The sequence below is a fragment of the Arvicola amphibius genome, chromosome 12 (genome assembly GCF_903992535.2).
Source record: "Arvicola amphibius chromosome 12, mArvAmp1.2, whole genome shotgun sequence".
In the NCBI taxonomy this organism is placed as follows: domain Eukaryota; kingdom Metazoa; phylum Chordata; class Mammalia; order Rodentia; family Cricetidae; genus Arvicola; species Arvicola amphibius.
Window position 1 is genome coordinate 2,167,401 of NC_052058.2, and position 24,247 is coordinate 2,191,647.

Sequence of the window (24,247 nt, forward strand, 5' to 3'; positions counted from 1 at the left end):
GGTCTTGCCATGAGTGACATCAAATTCACAGAGATCTGCCAGTCTCTGCCTCCCAAGGGCTGGGATTAAAGGTGTGTGCCACCATGCCAAGCTGATTTTACTTTTTTATATCAAGGTCTTGAACTGTCCATTCTCTTGCCTCAGCCTCCTTGGGGCTGAGATTGCAGGCATGAGTCACCATACCCAGCTTGTTTGTTTGGTGTGTTTGTTTTATTTTATTCAGTATTGAGGATCAAACCCTAGGATTTGTGAAGTACCTTGGCTAAGCACCCTACCACTGAGCTACACCCCTATCCCGGTTAGGCTATTACACTCACAATAAAACACATCAACTTTGAAAGTACACTTTGACTCGATTTGGTGATAACGCATGCAAGATGCTAGTTTATCTGTGTTTCGCTTTTGTTAAAGAATGAATGTCGAGAAAGATTTTTTTTTCAGAGGCTCTCCTCAACCCTCCCAAAAGAGCAGTGGCGTGGGAAGGGAATCTCAACCTGTGGGTTGAAGAGCCTAGTGTATAATAATAGCCCAACTCCAGACTTCCTCCTCTCGCTCTCTTTCGGGGCAGGGTTTCTCGGTGTAACAAACTGGCTATCCTGGAACTCGCTCTGTAGACCAGACTGGCCTCGAACTCACAGAGATCCGCCTGACTCTGCCGGGATTAAAGGCGTGTGCCGGCAACCACCACCCTCGGCTCCCTTTTCTTACTAAGCATCAGTTTCTAAATCGCTCTCATCAGATTGACTCACAAGACCCGTTTGGACAGTGTGCGGTTAAAGCGGGATGAGCAGGCACGCTTAAATGTCCGTCGTAGTATTTGTATTCAACCGTTTCTGCTCGTGTACATCGACGCACATCCCACATCCCAGCGCGAAAAACAGCGCGAGGTCCTGGGTTCAGTTCTTAGCTCTTGGGGATGGGGAGGAGAAGCCACCAGCCTCGCCCCGGCAAAACAAAAGCAAAACAACAACAACAACAACAACAAAAACCAAGGAAAAAAATAACCACACTGCAGTCGACTCCACCCACTCCCACTCGGGAACCCAGCCAGCCAGGGAAGCTCTAGCGGCTGGTGCGCAGAGCACGCATGCGCAGACACGCCCCCGTGCTCTGGAGGAGCTCCGGCAGGGGGCAACAGCGCGCCCCGGAGCTTTTAACGCCTGTCGTACACCGCAGAACGCAAAACAGCTCTGCTCTACGGCACCCGCCTCCCTCGTTTACGGCTCCCACGTGCGACAACTTCCCGGTGGGAACCCCGGTGTGCTGGTGGTGGCGAGCTTGACGTTCCCGCTATGGGCAAACGTCGGAACCGCGGGCGCAGCCAGCTGCTCAGCACCATGACCAAGAAGCAGAAGAAGCACCTCCGCGACTTTGGCGAGGAGCACCCCTTCTATGACAGGTCGGGCCGCTGGGAGGGCTGGCCGGTTCCGGGAGGCGCGGGGTCGCTGCGGGCCCGGGCGTGCAGCCGCGGGGGTGCATTCTGCAGATAGACCTGCTGAGACCCCTGGGCCTGCTGTCCCGGCACGGGGTGTCAGGTTAGCCCAGCCAGGTCTCCAAACACTAGCCGAACAGGCGAGAGGTGTAGCCCGGTGTGTAAGGGGGAAAAGCCAGTGTCTAACTTGTCCTTGGTCACGTGATGCCGTTGACGACTCCCTCCCCTCCCCCAGTTGCTTGTTGCCTGTTTGTCATCTCTGCCCCTTGCGCATGCAGAATCTTTTACACTATGACTGCCTATGATTGTGTATTCTGCGTTGTTCATTTAAAGCAGAATCCTTAGGTCTTTCGTGATCTTTACAGATGAGCAGCTAAAGTTTAACAGTATCCAATTCTCTTTTTAGGGTCTCCAAAAAAGAAGTAAAGCCCCAGATATGTCAGCTGGTAATGCTTTTTTTTTTCTTTATAATACTTGGAATTGGGTTGTTACCTTTAAGATCGTGTGTAAGATTGGGTACATTTCTGTGTTTTTCTGTCTTGACTGTCAGCTGTGGTTTTAGTCAACTTATTTAATTAGTTTTAAATGATGGAGAAAGATGGCTGTAAAAATTCCCGTGTGACATTAGAAGCCAGAGTTGGGAGCTACCCCATAACACTTTGTTGTGAGCCTCTGTTGAAGAGGTTCATCGGAGTGCTGGCTGTCGGTGTGTTCATGGTATGCTCATCATGAAAGTACTCACACCTAGTGTAAAATAGACAGTGGCCCTCCCTTGAAATGTACCTCTTGCACCTTGAAACGTGAAGCCAAATGTCTGAGATGTAAGTTAAAGCCCATAACCTAAAATTTTGTTTGAAATGTCACTTTTTATTCCATGTGCAGCTAATGTGAACCATTGCTTGGTTAGCTGTTTTATGTAAATTTCATACTGGGCTTGGTTAAAGAGAAGAGATTGTGTAATATTTGCAGAAAAGCTCATTGGACTTTTGTTTCCTTTAATTAGTGTGTTTTCATTATACAAAACGGGGTTTCATTTGGACATTTCCAGGAATAATTAAATGATAGTCTTCATGCCACCCATTCCTTGCCCTCCTCTGGCCCTCAGTCTCTTCCTCTGCTAGTCCCCTTTCTCTTTGTAAATTCTTTCCCTTTTAATTTCATTACTTCTAACTTCTTAAAATCTAGTTTCCTCATGCAAGAGAAAACATTTGCCTTTAGTCTGTCTTATTTTTACTTAATTATCCCCCATTCTATCCATTTCCTTGGGCGTGATTTAATTTCCTTGAAGGGTAAGGAAATCCCATTAATATGTATGTCTCGCATTTTATTTTAATTTTGTTTTTTTAGTTTGACAATAAAAACAATATAAAATTCCCATTTTCCTTTAGTCAGAGAGTTCAGACACTTCACATTCTGAAAGTGAATCGGAGAGTGAACAAGAGCAGGTTTCAGGGTACCACAGACTGCTTGCTACATTAAAGAATGTCTCTGAAGAGGAAGAGGATGAAGAGGAGGAGGAAGACGACAGTGCTGTCAGTGATGAAGATGGTGATGAAGATGTCCAGTTGGAAGAAGAAATAGCCGAGTCACCTGGGACACAGGAGCGTGAGTATTTGGGGATTGGCTTGTCCTCTTTGCCTGGACAGAGTGTCCTGTGCTGTGTGAGCCGAGTGACAACATTTGGCTCCAGAGCAGAGATTCAGCCTTGCTGAATTCAGTTATATTTTAAAAATCCGATGGGAACACTGACCCTCTCATCAGGAAAGTACTATTGGCTTACTCTTTCAGGGTTTTTTTTTTTCTGACCTAATGTAAGGCTGGCTGGCTTTCCCAAGGGACATAATTTTGTCACGGATGGCTCAGTTCGCTGCCGAAATTGTTCCTCTTCAATAAGAGACCAAGTGTAGTGGAAGGTAGACATAAAAATACTCAATAATTTTTAAGTTGTAGATTTGTGTTTATGTAAAGGAGATGTGTCTGCTCTCATTGGGTCCATAGGGAGACTCTGAGAGGAGCTGGAATTGAAAGCCCAGAGGTCCTCCATCTCAGGGCTCAGACTGCTACTCTAGGTCTTTCTTCTGTGCTGGGGAGTCAAACCCAGCACCTTGCGCATACCAGGCTGAGCTTGTCCCTAACCCTTACATCTTTTGAGTCAAGGTCTTGCTGCGTAGCCCAGGCTGACCTTGAACTCATGATTCTGCTGCTCTAGGAACATAGGTATGTGACACCATGCCTGGCTTCAGTGACTTTTAATCAGCCTCATTAGAGTATACTTTATATGCAAATGAATGAACCCAGTGTGGGCTGATGAGCCAGTTCATTGGGTGATAGCGCCACTGTGAAAGCTGACCAACTAGAGTTAGATTCTTAGAACCCACATAAAGCCAGAAAGAGAACCAGGTCTGCGTGCAGCACTCACACAATTATAATTATGATAATAATAATAAATAATGGTATCTATTTTTTAAATACAATGAGAGCTTTTACAATAATGTACCCTCCATCACCTCCAGAAAGCTCTATCTTAGTCCTTTACCTGATTTCCATCACTATAGGTTAGCTGTGCCCATAACAGATACCAAAGCAAACATGGTCAAACACTCAGCTTTCCGACACAGACTCTCATGTTGGGAGCAGTGAGACCCCAGATCCTAAATTTCTTGTAATCCCCTGATCTGAGTGCCTACAGCTGCTCTGAGCACGAGACCTTCAGGAGTTCCTGATGGCAGGAGAGTGGTTTCTGGCGGGTTTGACTGGGGCGTGGCTATCTCTATATAATCTGCCCCTGAACACAATAAAGGGGGCATTCTTGGGGAATTCGAGGATGACCCATGTCGTTGTCTTTCTGTCTGTCTGTGTTTGTGTATTTTAACCTCCTGCCCCTTGCCTGAAACTTGCACCGAACGCAGACTCAGGGGCGCGGTGCGTGGCAGTTGGAGGTCTCCACCGAGATTACGGCACTCACTCTGCAAACCTGGCCTTGCAGTACTGTGTGGCCCACACCGGTCTCTAATCATGACGACCCTCCTGCTTCATCCCTTCTACCTCCCACCCCTCAGTGCTGGATTGCAGGTGTGGTGTTCTGTGCCTGGCTTGTGTCCATTTTTTACCCTATGGGTTATTGTTTTTAATACTTTGCTTTTTATTGCTGGATATCTGTGGGTGACTTCTGTATCTTCCCATCTCCTTCCTGTTTTCCTTACAGTCACCTCCTTTGAGACAGTATCACTGTGTGTCCTTGACAGGTGGTCTGGAACTTGTACTCACAAGAAATCCACCTGCCTCCTCCTGATTTAAGGTGTGCACCACCATGCGTACTAACTAGTCTCTTTCCTTTCTGCACCCCGCCCCCATGCTTGCCAAACATGTATGAAGTGCTGGGCTTCATACGTGCTTGGCAAGCAGTTTCCTCACTAGGTTACATTCCTGGCCTCTTCTTTCTTCATTCATTCATCCACTTTTGTGGTTCTGGCTACTGAACAGCCTAGGGCCTCAAGTATTGCTGAGCAGACACTTCACCCTGAGTGCGTAGTGTGTTTCCTTGTTAGGGTAAAAATCCTTTGCCTTGGCTGAGCATAGTGGCACATGCTTTTAATCCCAGCACTTGGGAGACAGAGGCAGAAGGATCTCTGTGAGTTCAAGGCTAGCCTGTCCTACGTGCTAAGTTCCAGGACAGCCAGGGTGAAGTAATGAGACCCTGACTTGAAAAATAAAAACATACATTGTCTTTATTTTTGAGTGTTTGTAGGTCCTTAGTTCTGCTTTCCTTTACATTTAATGTTTTAGAGGAAAACAGGCTTTGTTGTTGTTGTTTTAGTCATAAGTGTGCTGCGTATTTACTGTGTGACTGTGAGGAGGGGAGGGTGTAGCACAGAAGGTGAATGCTCGCCTTGGGAAAACAAAGCTCTGCATTTGCCCCACACCGGTAAAGCCAGGGTGATGATGCAGCCTCTGATTCTAGCACTTGGTGAAGGAGAGGCTCGAGGATCTGGTCTGAACACCTCTAATAGTACATCTTTGTTTTTGTATGTGGGATTATATATATATATGGTGGGGGGGTACATGCATGTGATGGACTCCTAACTTTCTGAAATTTGATTCTTTAGTAAGTAAGATACTGTAGATGTTTAATTTTTCCTTTCTTTTGTATATTTTGCTGCACTGGGGGTTGAGCCTAGCTAGTGTCTCACGCCTATGCTCTACTGCTGAGTTTTGTCCTCAGCCTGGACTTTTTCTCTGTAACCTAACTCTGGATTCACATTAGTCTCTTGGATATGTAGCATTCAGTATTGAATACTCCTTTGATAGACATTTCATTTGTTCTGTGATTTCTTATTGTAATTCAGACTGCTGGACATCTTCCATGTGTATCTTAGTACACTGTTTTAGAGTAAGTTCTAGAACTGGGTATATTAGAATTCTTCAGAGAAACTCCTAATTATGATAGAAATCTATTTTAAGGAATTGACTCATTTGGCAAAGTCTTTCAGTCTAAAGGCAATCAAGCTGGATCCCTAAGAGAAGCCGCTGTTAGAGCTGGAGTTCAGTGTCTGTCAGCTGGAAGCCTTCCTCTGAGAGCAGACCAGCCTCTGTTTACTCAAACATCACTCTGTGGACGGCCGGGATACAGCCCAGGTGGTAGCGTCTGCCTGGCGTGTCCAGAGCCTTGGTTTCTATCTCCAGCGCTGCATATACTGGGCACAGGTGGAGCATGGCTATAATCCTAACACCCAGGAGAGAGACAAGAAGATCTGTTCAAGGTCATCCTGAGCTAGTAGAGGGCTAACAACAAGACTAAACTACAAAAGGCCTGTGTCAAAAAATAGCCATTTGCCTTCCTGATGGAAGTCCACCAATTAGAACATACATTTAATAATTCAAACACACCTCCAGGCTTGAAGCCTAGCTTAGTTACAGAATGCTTCATCACCTAGATCTGTGATCAGGCTTAATTCTGAAGGTCACTTCCACTCACTGAATTACCTGATTGTTGTTTTAAAATAGTGCCTGGTGAGGTGTGCACATCTTTAATTCTTAATTCCAACACTTGGGAATCAGGGCGGTGGATCTTTGTGAGTTGGAGGCCAACCTTGTCTACAAAGTGAGTTCCAGGATAGCCAGGGCTATATGAGAAACCAAAAATAAATAAATAGCAATGAGCATCAATGTTTTAATTTGATTTTTGTCAACATTTAAATATGCGTAAGTTATTTATTTATTTTTGAAACAGGATTTCACTCTGTAGGTCTGGCTGTTTGGAAATTGCTGTTGACCAGGCTGGCCTGGAACCCACAGAGCTCTACCTCACTCTGAAAATTTTACGAAATGATTTTCAACATTCTTGTATGTCTCTAGCTGATGACCCCAAAGAAAAAGATGGGGAAGAGCCACCCGATACGTCACAGAAGTCCCCAGAGGAGTTCACAGATGCGAAACATGAGTCACTGTTCAGCCTGGAGACCAATTTTCTGGAAGAGGACGGTGGTGGCAGCTCTTCCCAGAGAGCGTCCCAAGGTGAGTGTGGTCTGTGGTGGGCTGTGCGCTGATTCATGCTTAGTCTCCTGACTGAGGGAGCTCACACAGCAGACTCTCGGGTAGTGTAGCGATGAGGACTGGTCAGAGCAGAGGGGCTGAAGGGGGAAGTGGGGAGGCAGTGCCCAGGCTGCAGGATCTGGAAGACTTTGCCATCCAGTGGCCAGAAGGGTGAAGTGCTCTCCTCTTCCTCCCCCACTCACTCTCCACTGGAGCAGCACTTCTTCAGATGTGTGGGCCCAGCAAGACCAATCCGCGTGTTCTTACTACTTGGGCAGCTCCCCAACGCCACCACCCCAGTCCCCTCCATGGTCACCGTGCCTGTGACATGGGTGTCTGCATGTCGGTCTTCACCGTGCCTGTGACATGGGTGTCTGCATGTCGGTCTTCACCGTGCCTGTGACATGGGTGTCTGCATGTCAGTCTTCACCGTGCCTGTGACATGGGTGTCTGCATGTCAGTCTTTACCGTGCCTGTGACATGGGTGTCTGCATGTCGGTCTTCACCGTGCCTGTGACATGGGTGTCTGCATGTCAGGTCTGCTCGTGCTGGGCAGGCCAAGCTGGTGTCCTTCTGTGTCTGCCTTTCCTAGTTTGCTGCCATTGGGCTTCATTGTGGATGAAACTGAGCCCTTGTTTGGTTTAGCTGGATCTGCTGGCTATGCAGGAGGAGGAGTAGAGGTAGAATTTGTGGGATCTTAGCATAAACCACATTCTGAGTCATGGCAGTGTTGGAGCCTGGACAGAAGCAGGAAGCCTCTGTCCTGAAGTCTCTGCATATTTGCTGTCAAATGAACTGGCCTGGGCTTCCCTGTTTATGTTGCTCACTGTTTTCCTGGGTATTTACTGCAAGTGCATGCCATTTGAAGTTTTTACGTCTTCACTTTGTTGCTTATCAACAAGAAGCACGGAGAGGGGGCTGAGGGTCACCTGAGTACAGTGGGTGCAGAGCTGAGGGTCAACCAAGTGCAGTGGGCATGGAGGGAGGGCTGGTTGGCCAGCACATCTCCTGCATGCAAGAGATGACATTTGGATCTTTGTTTGGTAGTTCAGGTAAATACTGAGAATTAGTGTGTCTCGCTGTGCGGAATACATGGAGCCTGCCATCAGGAATCTTCCCGTGTACCAGATAAGACAGGAGAATGTGCTGGCTTGTTTGAATTGGTGAGGCATGGTAGAGGCTGAGAGCGTGACTGTCCTGTGCCTGGCACAGTAGACCCCTGTGAGGCACTTTCCTGTGAAGGATAGCACACAGTTAAGAGGCAGGAGGATTTGTGGTCCAAAGGAAAGGCTCAGAAGCAGAATTTAGGATTGTGTAGTTCAGAAATCCCTGAAGCGGTGGATTCAAGTGCAGCCATCAAGGCCGTAGTTCGGGCTGGGGTGTCTTCCGAGGCGTTGGGCGGGGGAGGTCAGTGTGTACTTTTGGAGGGTCAGCTTGCCAGGCACTCTTTGTAAGCTTTGAATGGGGATGGGGCTGGAAAGAGGGATGAGTTGCAGACTAGAGACGAGCCGTCACTCTCAGGAGACTAGAAAGCCCTGCCATTTGCTCACTGTGTTTATTACTCTGCTTGAATTAGATCCGTTTCAACAACACGTCAACAAAGAACTGAAAGAAAAGGAAATTCAGGCTGCGGCTTCAAGCTCTCCAACTAGCCAGCAGCTGAAAGTAAGTGCTGCTTGGTCTCCCAGGCACAGAGGAAAGCCCACAGTGGAATGGTTTACTGACGCATATTATCCATGGTGAGGGTCACTGTGTCCGTCCTCTTGCTCAGCTCCCCAATTGCTGGGATCTGGGTGTGATACCATACATGGTCTGGTTGACTTTCCCCTTTTTGAGTTTGCAGACAGGTGTGCAGGTATAAGAAGTAGTTGAGACTGACTTTTTTTTTTTTTTTTTTGCCTGATTTTCTTTGTGGTAGCGTGTACAGAATCCCAACCAAAATGTGAACATAGATGCCATTTATTGCTGCTTGGAACTCCTGCATGCAAGGCTAAGTCCTCTCCCTACCGTGGCCTTGTATACATAGACTCGGGTTCTCTGTACAGTGTTGTTGTCTTGTAGGATCCCATTTCTACTAGCTCAGTAGGCTGTGGAACGCTCCAGCCTGTCTACCCCTGCCTCCCCAGTACTAGGGTTAAAGGTGTGCACCACCATACCTGACTCTGTTGATCCATTCTGCCATATCCACTTCCTTCCACACTCCTCATTCCTAACCCCTTCGCCTCCTGAGCCCATCGTCAGTTCACTGTTGTACTGGAGTCACACAGAGCGGCACCTCTGAGGGCAGCACAGTTCCCTGGAGAGTTGCCCAGGTTGCTCGGCTCTTTGTGGCTCACTTTTTACTGCTGAAGTTGCTCTAGTATTAGGTCAGCAAGTTTTCTACAGTGAAAATCTCAGAGTAGCATCCGTGAAATTCTACTAGTCATGTCTCTAAAAAGAAAAGAGAGAAAGGGCACAGTGGAGATTAAGGAAGGGATGGATCAGTCCCAAGATAAGGAGAGCCTGTGGTGTCACACCTTCTGACGTGTCACACTGCAAGGTTATTTGACCATTTTTATCTAAAGGAATGTTGTGGGATAGTGTGGGAAACACTAGAGGCAGAGCTCAGGTATGAAGTCAGGCTCCAAACTGCACACCTCTTGTGTGACTGTTGTCTGGACCCTCTTGCCTCTGAGGCCCAGCATTCCCTACACTGGAGTAGCAGGGCTGGGTGAAGAGCACATGGGGTGATTCCTGACTCATCAAGTCCTGTGAGTGCCCTTGGTTGTTCTCATGCCTAACCGAGCTCTCGATATGTCTCCCCCTAGTGGCCCACCCTGGGACAGCTTGTCTTTTCGTCCAAGTTCCAGAAGACAGAGACATTTAAACCTCCAAAGGACATTGACCTAAAGTCACTTCATCTTCAGAAGCCTCTAGAATCCACCTGGGGAAAAACCAATAGCCAATTCCTATCTGGTCCTCAAAAATCAAATAGCCCCTTTACCCCACTCCAGAAAGAACTGTTCTTAATCATGAATTCTTACCGGGACCTGTTCTACCCAGAGAGGACTGCCCTGAAGAATGGAGAAGAGATCCGCCATGTGTACTGCCTGCATGCCATAAACCACGTCCTCAAAGCAAATGCCCAAGTGTTGGCTAACAACAGTAGACGCCGGAGCCAGAAACTTGGAGTGGGTGAAGACGACGACTTCAGGGACCAAGGGCTGACCAGGCCTAAGGTGAGCGGAAGCAGGAGAGCTTTGACTTCAGGAAGGCTGTGAGCTGCTCCTCAGTCGTGTGCTGACAGCTGACTGGTTAGTGTGAATGCGCCAGGCAGTGCAGGGCACTGAGAGGGACGTCAGGTGCTCTCAGGAGCACCGCATTGTGGGAGGTCTCTTCCTGGTGACTTTCAGCTCACTGGTACTTTAATGAGTTTTTTTTACCCAGTTCCTTAATGTGACAGCTCTGGGCAGACCCGGATTCACAGAAGGCCCTCTAAAGAGAACGTGGGACAGATTAGTAGAGATGCACAGACACCTTCAAGCCAAAGATCCCTGTTTCTGCTGTGAAGTTCCTAATGCTTAATGGAGTGATTCTGTTTACTTGTGCTGGCAAACCTGACCTCTAGCGTTGGAGGCTCTAGTAGGAAAGGACATAAATTTAATTCTGTGTATTTTTCATGATGCTGAGGAGCCAGGCCCTGTTCACATTTATCCCTCCTGTCTCCGTACGGAAGATCATGTTTTCAGACTTCTCTTGAGCTCAACAGGATTCAAGGGTGTAAATATTGATGACTTTTAAAATTAAGTTGTTTTTTTTGTTTTTGTTTTTTTTTTAAAGTCTGCCCCCTTGTTTGATAGCTTGGGGAACAAGTGTGGACACTTAGTGTCACTGCCAGGACAGTAATCCAGCCCCTTAAGTCTTAGCCTGGCATACAGAACAAATTACTTACTCCTCTGGCCAGCTGGTTACATTTCAAGGTGGCTCCCACAGATGTGTGGACATGACATTGAGGCTGTCTGTTTCTGTTGTGCACCGTGGGAATCAGGGAGGTTACCCTGTCTTGCCTAGGATTAGAGCCTCCTGGCTTGACTAGGGTCGCACTGTTGAGTTTCTTACTTGAGTTAGAAATTAGCTCTTTACTGAGCATCTTCTGATTTTCCGTTGCGCAGAAACTTCTGCATTTATTTTAGATTTATTTAATTTTGTAAGTATGGGTGCTCTGCCAGCATGTGTGTATGTGCACCACCTGGTGCCTGTGGAAGTCAAAAGAGGGCGTCAGATTCCTGGAACTAGAGCTAAGATGGCTGTAAGTCCCCATGGAAATGCTGGGAGTCAAACTGTTCCTTGCAAGAGCAGCAAGTGCTCTGACCCACTGAGTCATCTCCTAGGCACAATCCTTAGGCATTTTTAACAGACTTGGAAAACTGAGTCCTGTTTTTCCAAGTCAGAAACATGTCATCATTGGTTTCAAAAACTGTTCTAGAGAATATACTAGAAAAATAGTGTGTTCTTTTCTGTATTTTTTTTTCTTACTCAGTCTCTTAGTTACTTCACTGGTGTTGTAACAAAACACAGTGACCATGGCAACATATAAAAGAAAGCATTTGAATGGGTTATGGTTTCAGAGGGGTAGAGTCCATGAGGGTGGAACAAAGATGGCAGCAGGAACAACTGAAGGCTCCCATCTTCATCCACAAGGAACGCTTGGGAAAGAGGCCATGTAGAATGGCAGGAGTCCATTGACAGGGTAAAGTCCACCCTCAGTGACACACTTCCTCCAACATGGCCACACCGGTCCTTCCCAAACAGTAAGCATTCAGACGTGTAAGTCTATGGGAGCCATTCTTGTTGAAACCACCACGTTGTGCGTTTGTTTGAATGGATCTTACTTTGCCCTCAAAGACCCTTGTATTTCTGTCCTTGAGTTTCTGCTACTGCTGCAGGCATTGCCTTATACTGAAAAATATTTCCAAGTTTTGCTTGAGAGATGTTACCCATGGAGCCATGGTACTAACGTTCACAGGATGTGTTTATGTGGATGCAGGAGACACTTGGCTTCTGGTACTGAGCTGGGCCTTATGCGAAGATATTCACCTCTGATCTGCCATTGCCCCCACAGGTGCTTATAGTGGTGCCCTTTCGGGAAGCTGCCCTTCGGGTGGTCCAGCTGTTCATCAGCCTCCTTGAGGGGGACAGTAAGAAGAAAATCATTGTAAGCAACAAAAAGAGGTTTCAGGGGGAGTACGGATCTGATCCTGAGGAGAGACCTCCCAACCTGAAGAGGCCTGAGGATTATGAGGCCGTATTCGTGGGCAATATTGATGACCACTTCAGGATTGGTAATGCCCCTGTCAAGGTGGAGGTCCTTGGGAGAGCTGGGGGGGTCCCTGACTCAGTCTTCTAGCAATACTGGGTGCTCTTGTGATCTCTCTTACCAGGGACAGGAGTCTCGACTTGGTTGGTGGGTAGAGACTCCACAACCATATAGAAAGGCCTTGTGCATTGCTGTGGAAATGGTTTGGCTGCAGCTTGTACACACCAGGTGCTCTCAGGCATCTCAGAGTTGAGAATCACAGATACTGGGTGGGTCACCCTGAGGAGGCTGAGGAAATTCAGTGTGTGGGGATAAGGCTGGATCTCCATCCTGTCTGTCTGTAGAGAGCCCACCCAACCTTAGACCCCCACCCAGCTTTCATGTCTGCTTGGCTCGGCCTGGTTACCTTGATGAGCTCCGGGAGGGTGCTCCTTTTCATGGCCTTGCGCCCCATTCATGGACATTGCTGCGTATCTGCAGCGTGACCAATGGGGTTAGGAACTGGGAAGCTGGGCTTAGAAGTTCAAGTTTGTCCTTTGAAGAAGTCCAGCCTGGGAAACGGCACAGGGCGCCCAAGCACTCAGGCTGGCGTGGGTGCTGACACGTGGTGTTTTTCAGGAGTGGCGATCCTTCAGAGGAGCATTCGTCTCTATGCCCCCTTCTACTCCTCTGACATCCTCATCGCCTCCCCCCTGGGCTTGAGGACCATCATTGGTGGAGAAGGAGAGAAGAAGAGAGATTTTGACTTTCTGTCTTCTGTTGAGCTTCTCATCATTGACCAGGCTGACATTTACCTGATGCAGAACTGGGAACACGTCTTGGTAATGATGAGTTTTCCCCTTGGACGGACAGCACCCTTGCTCCATATGTGTTGGATCAGTGCCTGAGCCAGCTTAGTCTGAGCATTTGAGACACTCGTGATCTGCAGCCTACACTGATCTCATAGTCACAGTGTGACCCATACTGGCCTCGTCCTTCTGACCAATGGTGCCCCCCCCCACCAGGCCTTGTTCTGAAAGTTCCTTTTAAAGGATGCTCCAGTAGCTAGCCTGTGTTCTTATTTAGAGGACTGCCCAGTAGCCTGTGTCCTTACTTTGTGGTCAGCTGACCTTGAGCAGGTCGCCATCTGGGCCTTACTTTCCTGCTGCACATGGACACACACTCCATGGGTTAGGAGATGGTTCATACATGCTCATGAGTGTCCAGCACACATGCTCAGTAGACACTAACATACTCCATGGGTTAGGGACATGGATCATACATGCTCATGAGTGTCCAGCACACATGCCCAGTGGACACTAACATACTCCATGGGTTAGGGAGATGGTTCATACATGCTCATGAGTGTCCAGCACACATGCTCAGTAGGCACTAACATACTCCATGGGTTAGGGACATGGATCATACATGCTCATGAGTGTTCAGCACACATGCCCAGTGGACACTAACATACTCCATGGGTTAGGGAGATGGTTCATACATGCTCATGAGTGTCCAGCACACATGCTCAGTAGACATAACATACTCCATGGGCTAGGGACATGGATCATACATGCTCATGAGCATCCAGCACACATGCTCAGTAGACACTAATAGTGGTGTTTGCTTCTCCAAGCATTTGATGAACCACATGAACCTGCTACCTTTGGACTCGCATGGGGTGGACTTTTCTCGAGTGCGCATGTGGAGCCTCAACAACTGGTCCAGGTACTACCGCCAGACCCTGCTCTTCGGTGCCCTGCAGGATGCCCAGATCAACTCTCTGTTCAACAGGCACTGTGCCAATGCCCAAGGCCAGGTGAGCCCCGTGCCCTCAGTCACCCTGCAATGGAGAAGGTGGTGGCCTGTGATCAGGAGGGACGGCTGCCTAAAGTTCTTCCCTCCTGGCAGGTGGCCGTGAGGAATGTCCCAGTGACTGGCGCCATCAGCCACGTGCTGGTGCAGCTCCCACATGTCTTCCAGAGGATGGAAGCCCAAGATCTTGCTTCAGTGATCGATGCCAGGTAACCCCACCCACAACCGCAGGGCCTCAGAGAGAGAGCTGACTTTGGATGTTTAGCGCTGAATGCTGTTGCTATTAGTAATTACTGACTACCAAGTTAGGTCCCAGAAGTGAACTCAACCATGACAGAGAAGGAATCAGGCTGGGGAGAAATAAGGGCTCGGCCTCAGTCTCAGCTAGAAGCAGGGTTGGAACGGCAGCTTGTGTTCCTGCCCCCTTGATTGAGACATGGCAAACTCATACCATGCTGCTGTGGACTGTGATATACTCCGTGCCATTCCACTTAATTCTGAGCTCTTCAGAGAAGAGCCGATTGTCTAGTTCTCTGCACGTTTGCCCACTGTGGGCCTGTTGTGCTTCACATGTGCTGCACAGGCCGGGCACTGAATCTGCCTTGACACTTTTGTGCTCATCAAGTGTTATCTTACCTAGTCTTACATTGAAAAGAAGTCAGTCTGGCCTCGGGATCTCTCACTGTTACTGCCCACTGTAGGTCCAGCTCTAGCCTGTTAACCGTGTCCTTGGCCTTTCCTAATCAGGTTTCACTTTTTCGTAAACAAGATTTTGCCTCAGTACCGGGATGCCGTCATGTCCCACACACTCATCTATGTCCCCTCCTACTTTGACTTTGTGCGCCTCCGAAATTACTTCAAGAAGGAAGAGCTGAACTTCACACACATCTGCGAGTATACACAGAAGTCTGGGGTCTCCAGGGCTCGACACTTCTTCCTCCAAGGAGAGAAGCAGTTTCTGCTCCTCACAGAACGCTTCCATTTCTACAAGAGGTAACAGGACAGGCTCTCCCTCTAGGGGTCCTGGGCATGCTCTGTGGGCTGCCCATGGGGGTTGGTAATGCTCGTCTCTGTCTGCATTGTGGCTTGGTGGGTAGGAGGTTCATCGGTTTGTTGGTTGGCTAGTTGGTTACTTCCGGAAGTGGGCATTGGTGGGAAGGGAAGCTGTGGTCTGGAATGCAACTGTGTCCAGCACCTCACAGAAGCTAGTCCACAGTTGAAGAGCAAGACAGGATCTGCACAGGAGCTGGGGAGATGGAGGCTGAGCACAGGGTCATACCCGGGGGACACTGTCTCACCATGGCTCTGGTTTCCTTGATGATGGCAGGAGCAAAAACTGAAGAGACTCAGAGTTGAGTATTTTTAGTGTTTCAGTGTGTGTTTAGATTTATTACCAGTCACTAACAAAACAGATTGGCTGGCCTTTTTGCTGTTGCTTTTTAAATTCTTACTTGCTTGTTAGTTAGTAATAGCTTTCTGAACCTGCTAAGTGGCTGTGACCTGAGCTGAGTTCCCAGGACCCACGTGGTAGAAGGAGAGAACTGACTCCCAGTTTTGCAGAAAGCTGCAGGTTTATGTGCCCCCAACCCTACCAGGCTTCCTGCTGCCAGATGCAAACCTTCCTCATGCTTTACTACAGAGATGGAAATTCTATCCAGAGCTTTCGTTTGGTTTCTTATGGTGGAATTTTGAATTGTGTTTCATTTCATTTTGTTGAGACAAGGTTTTATTTAGGAAAATTTTAAACTATCTGGTAGCCCAGGCTGACCTTGAACTCCTGATCCTCCTGCTTCTACCTCCCCCTCCCAAGTGCTGAGATTACAGACACATACCTCTACACCTAGCTGATATTTCTGTCTTATTAATTTGCTGTACCATATACCAGCAAGGATCTGCCAGGGATGTAAACCAGAATTCTACCCTCCAAGCTTTGAGGGACAGTCAGCCATGCACCATGAATCTTTGGAATTTTTCATTTATGCTAATATTGGAATGTTGTTTCCCAGGTATGTTGTTTTTCCGTATGGTGAGGTAGGAATCCTAGCAGCCTGCATGGGCTCAGAAGAGTAGACATGAAGATTTAGATATTTTACCTAGTGTTACACAAAGATGTAACAAACATTACATGTAATGAATTGCCAAAATGAGTATGTTTGTTCCCAGCTCCATTCTTGGCAACCTGAGCTGCTTGGCCAGGGAGCTCCTGGGTGCCTGCTGTTGGCTGAGAGTTGTTTCCGTTCACGGTGGAGTCACACTCGCTGAAGCTCTTAACTTTCTGTCATCCCAGCAAATGGAAGCGTGCCTTCTGCATGGCTGGAAAATTCTTCAACGTGATTTTAGCCATTTCAAATGAAACTGTCTGAACAGCTTTCCGAGGGGAGGGCGAGCAGGAAAGGAGTCCTGGAGACTGAGCAGTTCCTCTGAGCACTGTTAACTCAGACCACAGTCTCCTCAAGCAAGCACAGTGTGAAAACGGGCTGCACACACAGAAGCAGCTATGGCATAACCCTTGTCAGTTGGCAGGGAAAGCAGACACATGGGATGTCCTGGGGTTTAGGTCCTGACAGCATTAGGCTTATTTGAAGGCTTGGTACATTCGTGATCAGGGGAAGTATGCAGATAAAAGTTGGATAGAGATTCATTGAGAGGGGCCATCTCTGTTGGGGTAGAAAAACGCAGCCCCAAATTGAACAGGTGCTGGGCTTGTATAGGGTTTCTTAGGGGTGAGCTTTCTGGGGTGAAATGTTCAGGGTTGGGTAGGATCTCAATTCCTGAGTTTGGGCCAAGCTCAGAGATTGGTTGGATTTCGTGCTCAGGAATGGGTTGCCTTTTGTATTCAGGGATTCATTGGATTTCAAGTCCTGAGTTGGGTAGGGGCAGGGTGTGTTTCCTTGGCTCTGGTCAGGGCCAGGGTGTTCTTGCGCTGCCCCTTCTTAGCGTACAGCACACACTGCAGTCCCGCTGCTCCGCAAGTGAGGGCAGAAGGTTCTCTCAGCCCAAGAGCTCAGGACCCACCTGACTGCCTAGCAAAACTTACCCAGCTGAAAAGAAAAAGAAAAGGGGAAGGGGCTTCCTGATACTTCACCCTGGGTGTCACAGCACACATTTCCTCAACACAAGCACATGTAACCGTAACACCTGTGTCCTAGCACTTGGCGTCACTGCTCTAGCTTTGCTGTATGTGACCTGAGTCAGCCTCCCTGGCTGTGTTCCCCAGTCCGGGATACAAGGGTGTACGTAGCATTTGTTGACCATGTGACAATCAAGGTATTTTTGGTTGCTGTGAAGGAACTGGTCTGTGATGTTCTCTTGCTCTGTGTGACGTTGGCATGCTTTGAAGAGTCAGTGTGTTTCCTAAAGTTGTGTCCCATAATCCAGACTATCTAATTGCTTATTATTTGGACAAGTGGCTCCCAAACTTGGATGTCTATTAGAATTCTTGAGAGTTATTAACAGGCCACATACTTGGTCCCATCGCAGTACTACTGAAGTCAGTGTCAGGGGACAAAAGAAAAGACAGGCTACTGATTAGAATAATACTTTTGTTCAGAATTCTAAGAGGCGTTTGTATCATACCTGCCTCTTCTCGTGGCACATTGTGGTGGTATGAAAGAAAATGGCCCCCATAGAGTGACACTAGTCAGAAATAATGGCTCTGTTGGAGGAAGTGTGTCACTATGGGAGCAGGCTTTGAGATCCTATTTATGCTTAAGACACACCCAGTGAGACAGACCACTGTAGTGTGAAGCGGCGGGCTGCGTTCCCGCCGCCCAGTTCCCAGCAATCGGTACCTGCAGGCTGTGGGACTCAACCACTCCAGCAGCCTGCACACTGCCTTGTTGTCCCATAGTGAGAATGGACTAAACCTCTGAAAACGGAAGCCACCCCAGTTCAGTGGGTTTTTTTGTTTGTTTGTTTGTTTGTTCTTTTGTTTTTTTATAAAAGTTGCTGTGGTCATGGTGTCTTTTCACAACAATAGAAATCCTGACTAATATGCACATGATGCCAGCCTGCCCATCTGAGATGAAGCCATTCACCAGAATCACTGGGTCAAGATGGGTCTGTTAGGTTTTCCCATTGTAAAAGCCTTTCTCATGAATTAATACATAGTCTGTGCAGTATTTGCCATGGATATATGTCATTTGATTGTTTAGTTATGAAATGAACCTCATTCCTTTTAATGAGCATATCATATTTTGTTTTCTGTTTCACTCCGTTTTCACCACCATGCTGAGCCTTCACATCTGGGGCTCTGCTTCCTCAGATTCGCCAGCTGTTTGCTGGAAGAAGGACGTGTGTCAGTACTGATGTGCGGGCCTCTTTCTTGTCATTGTTTTTTCAAGTATGTATTTTATGTGTATGAGTGTGCATGCGTGTGCTCCTCCTGCCCACACAAGGTCTCAGATCTCCCAGAACTGGATTTAGAGCCAGTTAGTTGTGAGTTGTCATGTGGTTGCAGGAACCAAACTTGGGTCCTCTGGAAGAACAGAAAGTACTCTTAGGTACTGAGCCATCTCTCCAGTCCTCCTCAGCAATAGTCTAACAGCTTCCCACACAGCACTGATGCTGTGCCTAGTAAGAGGTAACTTGAAGTACACAGAAGTATCCGGTTCTGTGCAGATACTGCGTCACATCTGTAGTCCTAGGTATTATAGAGGGTGCTCAAACCAGTTTGTCCTGGTTCCTTGGCATACTCTGTACAGTTCTGCAAATACACCAGGTGCGTGTATTTTTATGCTATACCCACCTACTTGTTTCTTTACAATGAATTTTGATAGGAAAACTTCCCGTCATAAAGGCTGCATACAGTTAAAAGTGTGTACATTGTCCCTTGCCCTTCTGCATCTTCTTCATTGATTCCACTTCACAAATTCAAGGGCTGGTAGGCAGGAGGCTCTGAATTCCATCCATAGCACCACACACACACACACACACACACACACACACACACACACACACACACACACACACATACCGCCCCATTGCTAGTGTCTTTTTCTTGCTTTTCTGTATTCTGTGTAATTTCAATTGCGTGCACACTCTGAGGTGAATAGTCCTTATGTTTGTATGCACCTTGTCTCCTGGCCACTAGTGTGGGTGGCTGTTTCAGTCTTGTCTGGATTTGGTGGTTGCCATAGCGACCTTCCATATACTTCAAGATTGATATTCCAGTAGCAGATAGAGAACTTAGCTTGGTGTCTGGGGTGCTGATGGATTGTCTGGGAGTCCTGGTCTCTCGAGACAGTAGGTTCTGTTCAGATGCTGTGTCCTTTCTTACGACAGACCTGAGCATCAGCAGTCACTGCTCAGTGGAACTCAGTGGTGGGGGTGGGGAGTTTGTGGGGTTGTTTGTTTGCTTTTGTATTTAAGGCAGGGCTGGTGCAGTACAGACAAGCTTCAAGCTCTCTGTGTAGCTAAAGATAATGTTCATCTCTGACCCCTGCCTCCTACCTCCTCCGCACCTGGCTTGCTGTTGGTTTTAACAAGTTACAGCGGGATTGCTCAGGTTCACTACTGCTCCTTCAGTGTGGGAAGGCACTGCCGAAAAGGTGAAACAGGACTGGAAAAGTCGCTCAGCGTTTCCCAGAGTGTGGGAGCAGGGCCCTCTTGGCCCCAAAATAATCACACAGAAACCATATTCATTAAAACACTGCTTGGCCCATTAGCTCTAACTTCTTATTGGCTGACTCTTACATCTTAGTTTAACCCATTTCTATTAATCTGTGTATCACCACGTGGCAGTGGCTTACCGGCTAATTTTCTGCAGCATGTCTTACTCTGGCAGCAGATCCATGGCATCTCCCTAACTCCGCCCTTCTTTTTCCCTGCATTCAGCTTCACCTTCCCCACCTACCTAAGTTCTGCCCTATCAACAGGCCAAAGCAGTTTCTTTATTCATTAACCAAGAAAAGTAACAGAGACAGAAGGACCTCACACACCACCAGAGCACTGGGATTCAAGTCCCAAACCCACATGGTGGCCCACAACTGTCTGTAATTTCAATTCCAGAGTATCTAGTACCCTCTTCTGACTTCTACAGACACTTGCACACATGCACAGTGTTTTTTGGCTTGTTTATTTGTTTGTTATTTAAGTAAACCACATCATGGTGGGTCTCCGGAGAGACCAGCATGAACTGTGAGCTAAAAGGAGGGAAAAGTTGTCCTCCGTGAATGGGATAAAGTTCCTGTTTAACACCATCCGTAACGTTCCAACAGGGACGTCAGAGCCTTGTCAGCTTGTCTGACCCTAGCAGTTCATGACCCCACAGTCTGCACTCCCACCCCTTCACCCCACCGTGCTGCAGGGAATGAGGTGGCAGTTTGTGAGCTGCTGAAACTAACTGCTTTGCCTAATGTTGAATGGAGCCTCAGACAGGATCTTGAAAGGTGGATGAACTTGGGACATTTTTGTGTTCACAGAGTGATGAGAAAGAACCAACAGGTGCTATTAGAATTGGTGCTGTTTATTTTATGCCCTTGGTCTGACCACATCCTCATTTTGCTTGATTGTTAAGTTTGTAGTTTTCTCTGGTAAAGTTTTATTTTAGTGTTATTAATCTTTATTTAGTGTGTGTACACAGGTAGGGATCAGGGGACATCTTTAAGGAGTCAGTTCTCGTCTAGCATGTGGGTTCCAGGAATTGAACTCAGAGTGGACCTCAGGTTACCAGGTGCAGTTGGTGCACTGCCTCCCCCGCGGAGCACCCCTCCCCCGTCCTGGTCTGCTGTCTTACCTTTACTTCGGCCCGTGCAGAACATAAATGTCAGCCAGGTGTGGGGACACACAGCTGTAACTCCAGCATTTTGGGAGACTGAGGCAGGAGGATCACTGTGCGTTCTTGGCTGCATAATGAATTTGAGGTCAGCTTTGGGCTACAAAGTAAGACCTTGTCTCTAAAGTGGGGCTGGCGACTTGGCCCAGCCGTTAAAGGCACCTGGGTTCCTTCCACATGATGAAGAGAGAGAACTGGTTCCCACAGGTTGTCCTCTGACCTCTATATGTATATTGTAGTACACACAAGTGTGTGTGTGTGTGTGTGTGTGTGTGTGTGTGTGTGTGTGTGTGTAAAATAAGAAAGACTAAGCCTCCCTGGCCTGCAGCACAAATTCTGGGCCACCTAGGGTTGGTTACACAGTGAGATTCTGTCCCATAAAAATAAATAAATAATGAATATTTAAAAGTTGGGCCAAGCATCATTGTATCATGGTGTTGTCTTTAATGCCAGCACTTTCTGGCAGAAAGGCCAGCCTGGTCTACTAGCGAGTTTAGGTCAGGAAGAGCTACATAGTGGCTGGGTGGTGTGATGGCGCATGCCTTTAATCCCAACACTCAGGAGGCAGATACTTTGTGAGTTCAAGGCTAGCCTGGACTGCAGAGCTACACAGAGAGACCCTTTCCCGGGGATGGGGGTGGGGTGGGGGCAGGAGGACTACATAGTGAAACCCTGTTTCAAAATACATTTTTAAGAAATGCAAATTTTTGTTGCCATTATCTTAAACTCAACATTAGGAAGTTGCTTATGTTGCCATAAAAATAGACCCTCTGGCTCTGGGGTGGCCTTCTGTCTGTGGTCTGTGTCCATGGTCTGTGCTCTGATTGCCACCCCAGGCATCTTGCAACGTACTGAGCCACGTCCCTGTGAAGCCATTGGTAGCACAGCTCTGCTGGCTTCTTCATGCCCCTCCCTCCTCCACAGGTACACAATAAAAGGCATCAGGAACCTCATATTCTACGAACTGCCGACATACCCTCACTTCTACAGCGAAGTCTGTAATATGCTGAGAGCCACCAGTAGAGGAGAGGAAGCCACGTGGACCTGCACCGTGCTCTATTCCAAGTACGATGCCCAAAGGTTGGCTGCCGTGGTTGGTGTTGAGCGGGCGGCACAGATGCTGCGGTCTCCAAAGAACGTTCACCTGTTTATCACCGGAGAAAAGTGAGTGTGGACCGGATAGACCTGCTTGTCATCACCTCCCAGGAGCACGCTCCAGACAGACTGCAGGCCTGTGGCCCTGGGAGGCGCATTATAATTAATGTTGGTGACCACAGCTGGCAGAGCCAAGAGCAGTTTGCAGATTTGTCACATTCAGAAGCGGCACCTGTGCTTATCAAATATGTAAGCTGTATGTGCTCCAGTTACGGTGCATGGGAAGAGTCTGACTCGCCTGTCCGTTTCTTAATGCATTGGTGGCGGAGTTTGTGAGACTGGCTGGGGGCTGGAGACAGCATGCTGTCGTCTCAGTCCTGCCACACAACACATGGCGTGTGGAACTCTGCCTTTACAGCCAAACTCAAATACAATTGTAAACACTTTAACCTAGAAGAGTACATTCATTCACTGATCTTTTTCAATTCCTCGCCGTGTTTTAATGGCTAGCACGTTTACAGTCAGGGTATGTAAAGCAGTGTTTACTTCTGCAGTTAAACACTGTTCAGGACCCACGGTTGATGCCTGTCCTCCGCACTGCTGTCTCCTGTGCTTCAGCTGGTGTTGGAGTCTTGTAGCAGGTGAAATGAAAAGGAAGTCGTAGCTTGAAACATTACAGACATTATTCTAAACTTGTGAAGACAAACGCGACTGCAAACAGTGGGCATCACCGACGACTGTTGCTTCAGGTGACAGGGAAGTGCAAGTCTGAGCCTGAGTTGTTGGGGAGCCAACTGCCAAACTCTCAGGTGTGTGTTCGTGGGAGTGAGAGTCTTGTTCTTTGGGACCTCAACACGTCCTCGAGCAAGCTATCATCGCTGCCTCCATCCAAATCCCTGACCCTGTTAGAATCTTACCCTGTACCCAGCTGTTCTAGACACTGAGGACATGGGCAGGACCGCAGGCTCCCATCGAACCTGCTGTGTCCTGAACCTCTGAAGCACAGCCGAGTTTCTTAGGGGCTGAGTCGACATTGGTGCTGAGTTCTGCCAGGAACTCTGTCAGCCGTTTCTTAGGGTGTGTTAAATGTGCCCTGACAGGAGCATCGCTACGGTGGTGCTGCAGCCTCTCTGAACCCATCACTGCTGACCACTGCTCTAAGACAGGATTTGGCAGACTTCACTGTAAGAGGAGGGTTATTTTTGTTTTGTTTTGTTTTATAGGTAGAGTGTCCACCCCAGTCTTGCATGGGATCATGACATCTCCCTGCCCTTTGGAGTGCTGGAATCACAGGCTTGAGCCACCATGCCCGGCCACACTTTTTTTAATTTATAGATATGTGCTTCATTTTTCATCTTGCCGTCATTATTTTTACAGGAACTACCCTGGTCTCAGCTGTGACCAGTAGGATCACCTTCAAGCTGGATGCTGGATCCCGTGTCCTTCTCACTTGTCCCCCTTCTCCTTAAGGATTAGGGTTTGTTGTTTTAAGCCCCATCTGTGGTCAGGACAGGAATGTGTGTCTGCCCCTGCAGGTTGCTCAGGAAGGCCTTGACCTTGAAGCCTTACTCTTCCCCCCCACCCCCAGTACCTCTAGCACATTTGGCTGCTGGTTGTCTTCAGTGTTGTTGGTTGAGAGCTTTGCCTTGTGTTTGTAATTGATTGTCGATTGATCGGTTGATTTGCTTGTAGTACGTGGGAATCAAACCCAGACCCTGGCATGCGCTCCCCAGCCCTTGATTTTTTTTGACACAGGATCTTGCTATGAAACTTAGGGCAGCCTTGGCCTGGACAGATAGCCCAAGCTAGCCTCATCTTAACCCTCCTGCCAGCCCCAGGCGCTGCCGTCAGAGCTTGATGACGTTTCCTGAATGTGAGCGCATGGACGAGTGCACTGCCATTTACTTCTTACCCGTCCTAGAAACCGTCAGTTCCAGTGTGTGCTGCAGGGTCCTGCTGATGCCAAGGCACCCACCACACACACATGCAAATGCACACATAGATTTCTTTTTAAGTCTTTATTTTTTTAAATTTTTTTACAGTGATATAATTTGGAGCAGCTTTTATGCTAAATAGACATTTTGACTTCTCGACATGATAAGCAAAACCAGTTACTCCAGACTGAGTTCTGAATTTCAGGACATGTAAATGATAGATAATAGCCAGCCAAACCAAGCAAACATGAACTTCCCGAATGCACAAATCTGCCCTGCGGTTATTGGCCTCTGTGTGCCACTGTTTGCCGCATTCACCATTTATTATGAGAAAAGCAGTGAGTTTGTTGGCTTTGTTGAAAACCATGAAAGAAAGGAACCATGATTCC

At 47.8% G+C, this 24,247-nt stretch overlaps 1 protein-coding gene across 1 annotated transcript; it reads left to right on the forward strand.

The window, feature by feature from the left end:
- Positions 1-1,211: 1,211 nt before the first annotated feature.
- On the forward strand, positions 1,212-22,373 carry Utp25 (UTP25 small subunit processor component). The gene is made up of 12 exons (XM_038349653.1): positions 1,212-1,399; positions 1,839-1,878; positions 2,821-3,037; positions 6,788-6,946; positions 8,541-8,629; positions 9,772-10,182; positions 12,066-12,285; positions 12,879-13,081; positions 13,876-14,058; positions 14,151-14,263; positions 14,802-15,047; positions 21,754-22,373. The coding sequence occupies exons 1-12, from the start codon at positions 1,293-1,295 to the stop codon at positions 21,995-21,997; spliced, it is 2,232 nt and encodes a 743-aa protein (XP_038205581.1). The 5' UTR covers positions 1,212-1,292; the 3' UTR covers positions 21,998-22,373.
- The last annotated feature ends 1,874 nt before the right edge of the window (positions 22,374-24,247 follow it).